The sequence below is a fragment of the Chrysemys picta genome, chromosome 3 (genome assembly GCF_011386835.1).
Source record: "Chrysemys picta bellii isolate R12L10 chromosome 3, ASM1138683v2, whole genome shotgun sequence".
Taxonomy (NCBI): Eukaryota; Metazoa; Chordata; order Testudines; family Emydidae; genus Chrysemys; species Chrysemys picta.
In genome coordinates, this window is record NC_088793.1 from 20,169,631 (window position 1) to 20,184,544 (window position 14,914).

Consider the following 14,914-nt stretch of genomic DNA (forward strand, 5'->3'; position numbering starts at 1 on the left):
ATTCAGCAAATGGTTTACTTGATTCTAATCCCCAGTGCAGTCATTTGTAGGGGCAACTGAGATTTGCAATGATTAAGATATTTGCTAAGGATAATATACCCTTTATTGCTGGTGTGTTTTCAGAGACATTGGATCAAATATAACTAAAGAGAGAGAGACTGGGAAGGGGGAGGAAACAGCTGCAGGCTTTTCTAGACACAGTTCAAAGATCTTTATACAAGGTGATTGTAACATAGATTGAACAATTGCGGAAAAGTAGCAATAAACATTTCTAACGGAAAAATTGGCCCTTGCAAATTGTAGAGTAACCAACAAGATTTCCTGTAATTAGACAATGTGTACATGGATGTTAATTCATTGGACTGTAGCAAATTACTCAGAAGGGATCAATAGAACATGGACATTTCCACATATGGCCAATAATAATTTTATGAGTGATTGTAACTGGGAAGATCAAAAGTTAACATTATTGGTCTCAGTCTCAGAAAAATCTCAGTGCTGAAAGCTCTCAAATAGATTTAGCACTTACAGTGTGTGATGAGTGGGTGTTTATTCCAGAGGTGTATTTAGCATGCAACTATTTTTTAAAATGACTTACTTGAAAAACTTATGTAACATTATTGTTTAAAAAAAACAAATGACCATATGGGAGAGTGTTGGGAGCAATCTTTGGGGTGTATATTTGCTGAACCTATTTTACAGTTCAAAGAGCTGAGAAGACATGGCATCAGAAATCCATATTCATCCCAAAGTTATAAAGCATTCAGATCACAGACACAGAGAAGTTAGAAATGGAAAAGATTTAGTAGGTGACCTTTCCCATCTCCTTGCCACTGCAGGATTATTTCCTACAGAACATTCTCAAGAACACTGTCTTGTTCAGTTTCAAATGACTGAATTAATAAGACTACTTGCAAGATGCTACTCCAGATTTTAATTGCTTTCACTCTTTGGCGACTTCTCTTCAGCCTAAATTTTCCTTTGCTCAATTTCATTCCATCTCATCCCACCCTACAGAATAAGCTCTCCCTACTTTGTAGCTTATACCTTTCTACTACTTCCTGTTACTTCGACATCATCACCCCTGCCAGCCTCACAGTGTCATTTAAACAAGCTGCACATTTATTTAGTTCTCTTCGCATCTTTCTATGTGCCTCTCTTTGTGTTTAAATAGGAAGTCCTCACCAATTTGAAGTCTTGGTGTTCCTCCAATCAGTGCCCAGGGGAGGCCCCACTGATGTAGCTTCAAGTTTCATGGTTTCTCCGCTTGGGTACTGTCCTGAGTTCTCTGCCTGGGGGCCCCCATCTGCAACCCTTCTTTTAAATCTTTGAACTGTGCTTCCATTCGTGTTTTAGCATGTTTTTGTTGCAACTAATGACTTGTTCTCTGGGTCCTGTGTTCCCTCCTGCACCTGAGGGGGAGGTCCATTAGTGTGGTGGGCTCCACCCACTGCCTCCTAGAATTCAAATCAAATTCAAATGAGGGAAGGGATAGCTCAGTGGTTTGAGCATTGGCCTGCTAAACCCAGGGTTGTGAATTCAATCCTTGAGGGGGCCACTTAGGGATCTGGGGCAAAATCAGTACTTGGTCCTGCTAGTGAAGGCAGGGGGCTGGACTTGATGACCTTTCAGGGTCCCTTCCAGTTCTACAAGATAGGTATAAATCACCCTGATACATGTCGACCTGAGTTTGTCTGGGCTGCATCCATCAATTCCTTGAACTCCTTCATGGAGCTGTGGACATTGTCCACAGTATTCTGCTCAGTGCTTCGGGTTCCCTCATTTCGTACCTAGGATCTTTACCCCATTCCAGTCTATTCATTTGTTTTCCTCCATACTCGGCTAAGTCTTCAGTGCTGTAGCCCCTCCCTTATCTGAGGGGTGGGCCTTCAGTTGCTTGGTGGGCTCTGCCCATCATTTCAGGATTTAATAGGCCAGCACGCATCCAGTAATAGTTCCTCTGGGAGGCATCAACTGACTCCCTGGACTCCTTCTTGAGGCAGTGGACATTGTCCAGGGTGCTCTGCTGCATGTCCCCCACTGGATCCCTTGTTTTGAGCCTGTGACCTGCACTTACTTCCCTGTTTTTCATTCCATAATCAGTTAAATGTAGAGGTCTAGGTTTAGGGGGGGTTGTTGTTGTGGTGGGCTCCACCCACCACCCTAGATTGTTAATAAGCCAGCACATTTCACAAACACTGAAATACACAATGAAAAATTCAGAAGTTTTTTTGATTAATTTTTTTATTTTTAACTGCACTGAGTGGAGATTTAAAGACTAACGTGTGCTAACCTGATGCCTGGCTGTAAGTAGTTATCTGTTCAGAAAGTCATCTGACTGCCCATGGCTGACCCATGCCACCTGACTCGAGCGTGCAGGACTTAGGCTAAGGGGCTGTTTAATTGTGATGTAGACGTTCGGGCTCAGACTGCAGCCTGAGCTCTGCGACCCTCCCACCTCTCCGGGTCCTACAGCCCAGGCTCCAGCCTGAGCCCAAACATCTACATCGCAACTAAACAGCCCCTTAACCCGAATTCCACAACCTAAATCAGCTGGCATGGGCCCGCCGTGGGTTTTTAACTGCAGTGTAGCTATTCCCTAAAAGTCTTAACATTACATCTAATAAGACAATATATTTACTTATAGAGCAAAAATGTTGCCAGTTTCAAAAGGCATCCTGCAAACTCATCCACCGATAATTTCTGGAGGTTTGAAACTCTTCTGACAAGTGGAAAGATTGTTCTTTATAGATGACCCTGTCAGATTCCTTTTAAATTATCCCTGTGATGCATCCAGCCAATTTGCAGCATTTAAAAGGAGACTTTCCCGCTTGTCACTTTCATTAGACTAAAGCAGTTGTCTTTTTATATTCTGCTTTGAAAAGGCTGGCAGTGTTGCAAATTAACTGTTACCTTTCATTTTCAAAGCCAGGCTCAGATGTGCTGGGTTGGACTTTACTGTCAGACAAACAAAGCTATAGGGTGATCTAAAGGGTGAAAGAGAAGGGTATTGAAATGTAGACACTCTATTGTGAGATGAGGTCTACATTTAACACTTGGAGCCGGGGACAACTAAATTCCAATTCCAGCTCTTCATTGGCCCTATTTTTTTTCTCTCATACACTGATGTACATCAGGAGTAACTCCACTTTAAATAAACTGGTATAAAACTTGTTTGTGTAAACTGAACTCTGTCCTTTAGTTTCCCCATTTGAAAAATATGTAACCATACTTACCCTGCTCCCACAGATGTTAGGAGAAGGAATTAGTAGTAGTTAATCAACCTAATCCAGTTCCGATTTATTCTGTAGTCACAGGGGTTGCCTAGGGCATAAGTCAGGGGGAAATTGGGCCCAGTACTTTTAATTTTATAAATCCTGTGTGTATGTGTGGCAGGGCACTGCAGGGGAAGCCCTAATCAGAGGAAATGGGTTGGGATTGGGCCACTAGCTAGGACTGGCCTGGAAACTGGCCACACCTGCCAGCCTCGTTAACAGGGGCTAAACGCTTGGGAGGAAGTGAGCCTGAGAGGAGGTTGTAGACCAGAAGGAGAGAATAAGCTCAGAAGGAGCTAGCTACTCGATTGCCACTAAGGCCTGTGCTAGGCCTAAGCTGTAAATAGTTGGAGCTTGGTGGTGGGGACCGGACACAGGAATAAAGAGCACGGGTGTTGCACCAGCTTCCAGTGGTCCTGACTCACTGGGGAGCAGGGCCAGGAGGCTGAACCCAGCGGGGCATGGGGAGCACCCTGTTACAGTATGCTAATTATTACCTCATAAAAGTCTACTTTTTAATCCACTCTTTAACATTTTAGAAAATCCATTTTAAACAGGACTCCCTGGACAATTTTACACATCATTTCCTTTAATGGATTCTTGTGACAAAATCTAGTGTTTGTTCCAACTCTGTTGCCAACACTCGCCGTTTCAGCACGAGTCTCACAATATTTGGTGTTTCATAAAGTCCTAGCTCCTAGATGCATGTGATTTAGATGAGAATCTCAGCTTTCCTCTAAAATATGAAAGCAAGTTTCTAACCCTCATGTTTGCAGAGAAAAAGCTTGAAAACGCAAACCACCTGCACTCTTAAAACGTTCAAAAACCAGAAGGCAAATTAAAACACACACACACAAAATAAAAAAACCTTTAAAAAAAATCTCATTATTTTCAAACAAATCTCATGATTTTGGGGATACGACTCATGATTTTTAACCATTGGAGCTTTCCAGTGCCAAATCTGTATCCCAACACTTTTCCAATTCACTCTTCATTCATTCCAAAAGATATCCATTCAGATTGATTGCTCTATCGCAATCATCCTCGAATAGTTCTCTCGCTCCCACATGAAGTGCCCTATTATTCACTTCTCTGCCCTGAGTACTGCCGGATGAGGCCATGTGCCTGCTCCAGACCAGGGCTCAATTCTGCAGATCCTCACCCTCACATTAGTAAAGGCTTGCAGAGGTGAGATCTAGATAACAAGGATGTATTTAATGGGATGTGTGCCTTCTCTTTTGGTTTCTCTTAAATGTGTATTTTCAGGCTATCTTGAACTCTTTGCCACTGGAATACCATTTACAGCTGCTACTTGGCTTCCCTAACAGTTTGATACTGCTTTATGAGTGAGGCGGGAGGAGTTGTTTTTACTTTTCATTCTAAAATACTTTGACACTGGTTTCTCCACATGTTTGTTCTGGTTAATCACCGTGAAAAAATTCCTATTCCTCTCCGAGTCAGCGGGAGTTCCTATGTCACTTTGACTAATTGTATTAATAAACTTTCCCCCTCACCTCCCCACAACAATCAAAGTCATTTGTCACCATTGAAATGTCTGCCACAATGCAATCTCAATCTTCAGTGCATAAAGTTATGACTGTTATACACAATGCCTAAGGATCTGCCAATTATTTTAGGTCTATTGTACCTGAGGCCAAAGGTTGTGACCTCCCAACTGCTTTAGGAAATACTATTTACCCATCTGCCTCTGTAAAGAGCAGCTTGGAGAGAACGAGTTGTCTTCATGTACTGTTATTCATCAAAGTCCTAAAAAAAAAAACCCGATAGGTGAAAAAAGAATTCTTTACCACCACCACCCCTCCCAATGGAACCCATAGAACACAAACACCAGGGGACGACTGGCTGAGTCTAAAGAACTCACAGCTTTATGATTTACACAACTCAAGTCAGAATTGAGCAGGGGAACTGCAAGAGAATGCAGAATTTGCCTTTAAAGCTGTTTACATCTGGATACCAGGGTCCTGATCCAACTCCCCTTCAAGACAATGGGAGTCCTTGTATTCACATAAATGGGAACTGACCTGAGCCCCCATTTGGGTGCTGGATTCTCCTTCATACCAGAAGTTTTTTTTCTCTTAATTAATTGTCCTCTCAGAGTTGGTAAGACAACTCCCACCTGTTTATGCTCTCTGTATGTGTGTATATATATCTCCTCATTATATGTTCCATTCTATATGCATCCGAAGAAGTGGGCTGTAGTCCACGAAAGCTTATGCTCTAATAAATTTGTTAGTCTCTAAGGTGCCACAAGTACTCCTGTTCTTCTTCATACCAGAGTTAGTCAGGAGAAACTGCTTTGAAATCAATAGGATTCCACTGGCAAAGGCAAGAGGAAAATCAGGCCCTTTATTTTTCACTCTCACTCGGGTCAGATGGGGTTTCTGTGACCCTCTCACATACACAGTGCATGCACTGACTGACAATAATTTCTGCATTCACTGACAGTGAAATCATGCATTTCTCTTAATCCTGCTCCTGACAGTCGAGTGATTAGTGTGTTTCAGGGATGGGGCTATTTGACAGCATCTGAAAATGTCTGCACATCGGTGGCTTAATCAGAATTAACTGCAAGTATTAAAGTTTCATTTATAAGGCTCAGTCTGATCCCAGGCTCACTGATCTGCTCTCTGACATTTATAACGTTCCTTTATTTACACCTTTTCATCACCGCGGCGCTTGCGGCCTGAGGTTTATTACCCTTATAAATTTCCACTCCCTACCCAATCGAAACAGTTTTGAAATAATACAGATAAGCAAGAATGAGCTGATGAGTTCAGGGCCTTTTTTACACCCTCAATAGCAAGGCCAGGAGAATGTGCCACTCTAACAGCCCACAGTCCGCCCGGCTTCTTATAAGGCATGAACCACCAAAGAGCAATGCAGCGAACAATACAATGAACTTCTCCTGCCACCAATAAAACTGTCTCCCGAGGGAGACTAATGCTTTTCTGACAGGGTTGATAGCTACTGAATTACCAATCTATCCCAGCACTAAAATCAATCACTAGTGTTAAAGATGCCAGGGATTTCTATAGCTCCAAAAGAAACTATTATTTCCAACGTTCTTCCCTTTTCTTGTGCATAGCGTGCAGCAAATCATGTCAACAGCGTGTAAGTCTTAAGGATGGGTGTAATTTAACTAGGATTTTCAGGCAGAGTCCTGAGCTCAGAGGATTTAACTCGTAAAGGCATGATCCTGAGCACACTGAAGTCAGTGACAAAGCTCTCAATGGCTTCAAAAAGAACAGGAGTACTTGTGGCACCTTAGAGACTAACACATTTATTTGAACATAAGCTTTCGTGGGCTACAGCCAACTTCATCGGATGCATAGCCCATGAAAGCTTATGCTCAAATAAATGTGTTTGTCTCTAAGGTGCCACAAGTACTCCTGTTCTTTTTGCGGATACAGACTGACATGGCTGCTACTCTGAAACCTGTCAATGGCTTCAAAGGTTCCGGATCAGGTCCTAAGGGAACTGAATGTGTGATGGTACATTCAATGCATGCCATGAGGAGGTTCCCCCAAAATCTATTGCCATGTTTTACGGGCAGGCTTGCCAATGGGGGGGGGAGCAAAGGGGGAAATTGCCCAGGGATCCGGGCAATTGAAAAGATTTCCTTCCCACCCTTGCTCGTCGCCCCGCGCCTCTCCTGGAAGTGGCCGGCACCATCCCTGAAGCCCCTGGGGGGTGTCTCCGTGCGCTGCCCCGGACCGAGCGCCAACTCCACAGCTCCCACTGGTTGGGAACTGCAGCCAATGGGAGATGTGGGGATGGTACCTGTGGGCAGGGCACACAGAGACCCCTGGGCTCCCTGCCTAGGAGCCACTGCGCTGCCAGAGGGGTCTGCTGGTCGCTTCTGGAATTCGGGAGCCACCCAAGGTAAGTGTCGACCCCCTGAGCCCTTCATGCACCCCAGCCCCTGCTCCAGCCTAGATCCCACACCCAAACTCCCTCCCAGAGCCTGCACCCCACACCCCCTCCCGCACCCAAACTGCCTCCCAGAGCCCAACACCTCATCCCCTCCCACACCCAAACTCCCTCCCAGAGCCCACACCCGCTCCTGCACCCAAACTCCCTCCCAGAGCCTGCACCCTGCACCCCTCACGCACCCAAGCTCCCTCCCAGAGCCCACACCCCCTCCCGCACCCAAATTCCCTCCCAAAACCTGCACCCCTCCTGCACCCAAACTCCCTCCCAGAGCCCACACCCGCTCCTGCACCCAAACTCCCTCCCAGAGCCTGCACCCTGCACCCGTCACGCACCCAAGCTCCCTCCCAGAGCCCACACCCCCTCCTGCACCCAAATTCCCTCCCAGAGCCCACACCCACTTCCGCACCCAAACTCCCTCCCAGAGCCTGACACCTCAACCCCTCCCACACCTAAACTCCATCCCAGAGCCCACACCCCCTCCCACACCCAAACTCCCTCCCAGAGCCTGCACCCCACACCCCCTCCCGCACCCAAACTGCCTCCCAGAGCCCAACACCTCATCCCCTCCCACACCCAAACTCCCTCCCAGAGCCCACACCCGCTCCTGCACCCAAACTCCCTCCCAGAGCCTGCACCCTGCACCCCTCACGCACCCAAGCTCCCTCCCAGAGCCTGCACCCCCTCCCGCACCCAAATTCCCTCCCAGAACCTGCACCCCTCCTACACCCAAACTCCCTCCCAGAGCCCACACCTCCTTCCGCACCCAAACTCCCTCCCAGAGCCTGACACCTCAACCTCTTCTGCATCTAAACTCCCGCCCAGAACCTGCACCTCTCCCACACCCAAGCTCCCTCCCAGAGCCCACACCCCCTCCCGCACCCAAACTCCCTCCCAGAACCTGCACCCTTCCTGCACTCAAGCTCCCTCCCAGAGCCCACACCCCACACCTCCTCCTGCACCCAAACTTCCTCCCAGAGCCTGCACCCCTACCCCTTCCCACAACCCAAACCCTTCCCCAACCTGGTGAAAGTGAGTGAGGGTGGGGGAGAGTGAGTGACGGAGGGATGGGGGAGGGGGCCTTGGAGAAGAGGCGGGGCAAGGGTCTTTGGGTTTGCGCGATTAGACAGTTGGCAACGCTACCGGGCAGGCATGTGGAAGCTCCAGCCGTGCCGGAAGAGCACAACCGGCAGCAGCACAACCGGCAGCTCACTGGGCACTAGCCAGCACAGGCGCAGCACCGCCCAAATGTCCGGCGGACCGTGTCCCTCGGGTGCAGCTGGGGGGGAGGGAAGGCATTGACTGTTCTGCCCTGGGGCCCGGAATTGCTGTCGGTAGACCTGTTTACGGGGATGTAGAGGTGACTGTTTCCCAGGGGAAAGTTGGGGTCTCTTGAAATTCGTTGAAGGCTGTCCCCTCCTACAGCAGGAATTACATAGGGATGGTCCTTTGCACTTCTTTAGCACCTTTCATCCAAGAATCACACAGTGCTTTGCAAACATTACATGAAATAATAACATGTACATAATGAGTAAAGGAGGCAAAGACACAAGGATCACAGCACCCACCACTGCAGTGCAACCACTTCTGGGATGGAACATAGCAGCTGTTTAAGAGTTACAGTAGGGTTTGAGCTACAGTGTTCCAGTCTGGATCACAACCCACATCCAAACTTGCCCACATTCTGGTCTGGCTCATCACAGTTAAAGGGGTCAGCAGCAAAGTTTGGATCCCAGGAATGTTCAGTAGAAGGGGTTTGGTACAGATCAGTGTCCAACAATCCTTTATACCATGTGATAACTTCATGTAGCATTTTACAACAGATAAAAACACCGAATAAAAAACAAGATACCCTGCCCCAAAGAGCCTGCAATCTTAAGGCACAGCAGTTACAATACAATGGGGCAGAGAGAAAGAGTGGCAAGAGAACATTGCTGCTGGCTTACCATGAGGAACAGGTTGTGCTTTAGAAGTGTTTTGAAGGAGGAAAGGGGAACTGTTTCCAGAAGAGAGGGGCAAAGAAGGCATGAGGTTAGGAGGGGGAGAAGGAGTCAAGAACTGCGGTAAGGCAAGAAGATTGGCAGAGCATAGAATCATAGAACTGGAAGGGACCTTGAGAGGTCATCTAGTCCAGTCCCCTGCACTCATGGCAGGACTGGGAAATCGGAGGTCATGTAGGCAGAAGCCAAGTTGTAAAGTGCGCTGGAAATCTCTCCTCTCCTCTCAGAATAGTAATTAAGAAATAACTCACTTTATACAGCACATTTCCTCTGAAGAAGCACAAAATACCCCACAAATGTAGGTAGGCATTAGTATCCTCATTTTGCTGAGGCACAGGGAGGTTAAATGACTTGCCCAAGGTCTCATAGGCCAATGCAGGAATAGAACCCAGGAGTCCTGTTCCCGGCCTCTGACTGCAAGCACTAGATTATGCCATCCCCCCCTCCAGAGCATCATATTTATGGCACACAGAATGAGTATTTTCTGGTGTACAGCAATAGAAGATCCTACACAGCATTATGTCTCCCAGATTGGAGGGGAATAAACACACCCGACAATTTTTAATAATATTGGGGAATCAGGATTTCAGTTAGAAGGCATGTGAATGAGGCCAATTAAATACTGTGCCAATTCCTTCTAATGATGTTTCTTCAGATTACGGGGTAATTACACGTCATGGTTCTAAACAAAATCAGTGTGTTACCTGCACTCTGGTGAGAAATAATCATACTCTGCGGAAGATATTATTTTAACGTTCCTGAAAAGTGCCATGCAGACTGAAATCCTCCATGCATTCAGGACCTGACCCAAAACCCACTGCAGTCAGTGGATTTCCGTGGACTTCGGATCAGACCTTCGTAGAACAGCTACTGCCTAGGCCGCAGCAGCACTAGCTTCCCCACACAGCCCCCCTCAACACGTCCCAGTCCTGACTTGGGGGGGGGGACCCACCTCGAAGCCTCTGTGCTGAGGCTGCCAGTAACAGGTGAGATTTGCAAAGACACCAAAGGGATTCAGGAGCACAAGTCTCTGAGTTTTAAAGGGATTTGTGCTCCTGAACCCCTAAGGTGCTTTTGAAAATCTCCCCAGTGGTGATGTGGGCAGATGTGTATTAGGTACTGGAGGGAGAACACACAGCAGCAGTAACTTACAGTCATTAGCAAGCTGCAATAGATTAGAATGAGCGGAGCATTTTATTGACCGTTTCTGATCTCCCCAGCACTTCCATACCCCAGAAATATCTATATATACACACACACCATCTAGCCACTATACAGGACTTACTGTGCCGCTGTCATTTAAGGACAGAGCTATGTACATACCTGAGACGTGTGTATTTAGATACATGCCCTCAGTGTCATAGACTCAGAGAGTTTAAGGCCGGAAAGGACCATTCTGATCATCTAGTCTCACCTCCTGCATAATACAGGCCAAAGAACGTCATGCCATGATTCCGACATTGCGCCTCACAACTAGTGGTTGAAGAAGAGCAAAGCTAGACTATTTCTTTTTAGTTTCTTCTTTTTCAAGAGGGGAGGTTCAGTAACTTGCCAGCGCCAGCTCTCTGGCACCCCTTCCTGTCTCCCTAGTAAGCAGCATTGGAATCCAAGACAGGCTCATGGTGCAGGGGCGAGAGAAGTTTTTAATCTCCCCCTGTCTTGGCTGGATGGCCAGGTCTCCCCCAACCCCACAGTCTGGCAGGCATGTTGCTCCACATTCCATCCCTGTATCTTTTTGAATGGTGCTCAAGGGAAAGAAAACAAAACCAACATGCAGCCACCTGGTTGAAAAAGCAAAGCAGGATTGAAACTCACTTGCAAGGAACATGAGAGCAGCACTCCATTGCACCTTGCGTTAACACCACGGGGGCGATAAGTCTGGCCCTAGGGAAACACGCAGCCATCGACCCCCAACACCCAGTAACTGCAAAGGTGCTCAATGGCAACTATGTTGTGGGGAGGGGGAATTCAAACAAGCTGTTCATTCATTAATAAAGATACAAATAAAAGCCATTATTACAAGTTGTGCAGCCCCCCACACCAGGGATTGAACCAGAGACCTCCACAGCTAGAAGTAGGACCTACTACAGCCTGAGCTAAAGAACCAAGCAGCGATAGCTATGGGCTGTAACAAGTTGTAGCCTCTAGAGTGGACCTTGTAACACACACTCACCTGTGGGTTACCTAGGTTTTTATTTATTTATTTATTTATTTTAAAGATTCAGTACAAATACCTGTGCCTATTTCGGGCAATCCTGGGGCTCCTGGCAGGTCTCCAGCATGGCAATCAGCGCAGGAAAGCTCACACCTTCCTGTTTGATGCTTCAGATCTGCCTTCTAAACACTACAAAGTATGCACCGGGCAGACTGTATCCAAGTATTTGTAGGCAGTAGTTGTGGGGATTGAAACGCTGTTTGTGGCTTTTGATAAACGTATAACAGATCAGGTACCAGTTAGCACACTTCTCTGGGGCCTTTATGCTTCCTGTGGTGAATACTTTCTGGTGATCAATGACAAGAGATGAGGGGGCTCAGTCCTCCCCAGAGATGCCCACCACCTCACTGGACCACAGCTTCCAGGACTGAATCATACGATCTCACTACTTATTAGGGCTGCATATTTGGGTTCCCCTAGAATATTACAATATTTGTATTTACATCTTTTGGCTTTTTAATGCCGGCGGGAATCATCAAAGTAGCTAAAATAACACCAGACCTGTTCTCCTTGGTCTGGTGTTATTTTAGCTACTTTGATGATTCCCTTGTGGTATATCTGTTCTCCTTGTGGTATATCTGCCATTCACTAACTGAGCTCATGAGAAGATCATATCTCACCTTATTTTGCCCTTAAAGCAGTGCAAATTAAAAACATGACTACAAATCAACATATATGAGCACTAGCTCTTGTGACACCCCTGCTATTTCATTACTCTGCAGATAGTCTTGAACAGGGGTCTCAAACACACGGCCCGTGGGGTTCTTCCCTGCGGCCTGCCAAGCTACCCGCTGCCCCCCCATCTCCTCCCCAGCGCGCCGCGTCCCCCCTCCCCCGGCCGGATCCGGCCCCTCAGGGCTTTGGATCCAGCCTGCGGATTTGCCAACCCCATGATGTTGAGGACCCCGCGCTGCTCCAGGAAGCCGCGGACATCGCATTCCTGTGGCCCCGGGGAGAGGGGGAGCAGAGAGCTCCATGAGCTGCTGTTGCCTGTGGTTACCTCCCTTGAAGCTCCCATTGGCCGGGAACGGGGAACCGTGGCCAATAGGAGCTTCGGAGGAGGTACCCGTAGGCAAGAGCAGCGCAGGGAGCTCTCCGCTCCCCCTCCCCCCCGGGGCTGCAGGGATGTGGTGCCCACCTCTTTCCGGAGCGGAGCAGCATGGGGCCGGGGCCAGCAGGGAGCCTACCCTGGCCCCGATGCGCCCCCCTGCCACCCTGGAGCTGCTCCAGGTAACCAGTGCCGGGCCGGAACCCGAACCCCTCCTGCACCCTGCACCCCAACTCCCTGCCAACCTCCTGCCACACCCCGCACTCCCTCCTGCACCCCAACCCCCTGCTCTGAGCCCGCTGCTGCACCCTGCACCCCTCCTGCACTCCAACGCCCTGCCCTGAGCCCCCTGCCGCACCCCACACCTCTCCTGCACCCCAACCCCCTGCCTTGAGCCCCCTGCTGCACCCCTCAGGCAGGGGTAGGGGTAGGGTGGGGGTGGAGTGGGGGGGCAGGGCCGGGGACAACGGGAGGCGGGTGATGCGGCCCTCAGGCCAACGTACAAGTCCTCATGTGGCCCTCCTGGTGATTCGAGTTTGAGACCCCTGGTCCTGAAGCTTCTGTGGAGAGCTCAAAATGCTGCTGCCATTCAGTGTGCAAGCCTAATGGTCAATGCATTATAAATGGTATTACGAACTGATCAGATTCCCAGGAAGAGTTTGCTCATTGACTGAGAAACAATAAAATGTATCAGGTGACCCTGGTTCACCCTGCAAAATTATAGCTGCATGGAAAATGTCTTGGGGGAAATAAACTCAAGCAATCTAGCAAAGCTCTGCTGTCTTTCAGGAAAATTCCCCTTTGCCCCCACACTTCAGATATTCAGCTCACACACACAAGTCATTTCCTGTCACACCTGTGAACAGGGGAGCATTTCAAGCCATAAATATTCATGTAGAGATGGGCTTCTATGACACCTTCAAAATTTCAGCAGTCTACAGTCCTCACCAGAACCTGCATACAAACCCTAAGACCTTTTCATGACATTCCTTTTCAGCATATTATACACACGGCAAGACAACACAGCTGATGCAGAACAACAGAAACTTGTCAGAACAACGTGCTAATCACTTCTATTTTATACAGAGAAAATTCTCATACAAAGATGGACCTTCCATTCACCTGCTCAAAGACCACAACTAACAGATGGTAGCGATATTTCATTACCCCCTTTTCATTTAATTCCTGACAGATCTTGCCAGCTCCCCCCACTCAACAAGTATCAGACTCGGGATTCTGCAGCAAGAGCCTTCTCCTCGGCTCACCATTTATTTTAAAATCTCTTCTGATATCAGATCTATCTTGGTCCTTGCCCAGACCTTTTTAAATTTCCTCTCCCCCTCTGCTATTGTTGGCTGTGATAACTTCATAACTGTATTATTTCACTCTCCAAAAAGGTTTGGGATCTGGTTTGTATGAAAGGGGCTATACAAAATAAGTTATAGGCCAACATTTTCAAACTTGGGTACCTAGAGTTAGGCACCTAAAAAAGTGGTCCATATTTCAGAGATGCTGGGCAGACACAGTTCCCGTCTGGCCATTTATTTGGGTGCTTAACTTTAGGCACACAACTTTTGAAAGTTTGGGCCACATGGATTGCTGTCACACTGTCAATTTGTGTTGTACTAATGGCTTCTGAAGTGCAGCCTCGCATCTAGTCAGCGCAGAGTGGAAACCTCTGCAGTACAAAGTTGGAGCAGTCCACCCAAGGAAGACAATGTTACCAGGGCAGGGCATAAGCTGAATGTTGGCAAGAGCTTTCTCTGGCACCTGCAAATACAATCCTTACTGCAGACTGCCAATGAGAAGGAAAAAGTCTAACAGCAATGCCTTGAGAGAGCAGGGGAGAGGGCTCTTCTGTACCCAAATGGTTTATGTTACATTGAAAATAAAGGCGGAAGGTAGTGAAAATCCCCACAAAAGAGAATGCTAGGAAGCCTCACTGCAAAGGCTTAAGCTAGGGATAACTTTGATCTTACAAAAGCAACCAGACTCACTGGAGAGATACTTACTTGGCCTGCACTTGTACCATACGATGAGGTACTTGCCGGTTCCAGGGCACGGGTCTAGACCAAACAGCCGGCTATTGACAAGGAACTGGCAGCTCCGTCTGTCCTGGCACTCATCCAGCATTTTCTACACGGGCAAGGGCACACATACAAAAAACAAACAGAAAAATAGAAGCACTTTAGTACCTATCAGAGTGCACTGAATGGAGAAAGGCTTCAGAGCAGCAGTGTGATCTTGGCCTCACTGAACAGCATGATGAGATTGCACTGAAGAGGCCGCCAATTCTCAGTGCCCTGGAATTCCAGGGACTCTTCCCAGCCTTGTTCAGTGCACACACAGTCCAACAACAATGGCCAAGTTCAGCCTAATGCTACAACATTAATCTAAAAATGTATTTGGCCCAATGGGGCCTTGA

The 14,914-nt window shown here is 47.7% G+C and overlaps 1 protein-coding gene across 1 annotated transcript in view; it reads right to left on the minus strand.

The window, feature by feature from the left end:
• Positions 1–14,914, minus strand: part of LOC101942026 (protein eva-1 homolog C) — a 293,295-nt gene that overhangs the window by 161,316 nt on the left and 117,065 nt on the right. The window contains exon 3 of the mRNA XM_024101094.3: positions 14,502–14,625. Coding sequence (XP_023956862.2) covers positions 14,502–14,625 — 124 coding nt within the window. The remainder of the gene's footprint in view (positions 1–14,501; positions 14,626–14,914) is intronic.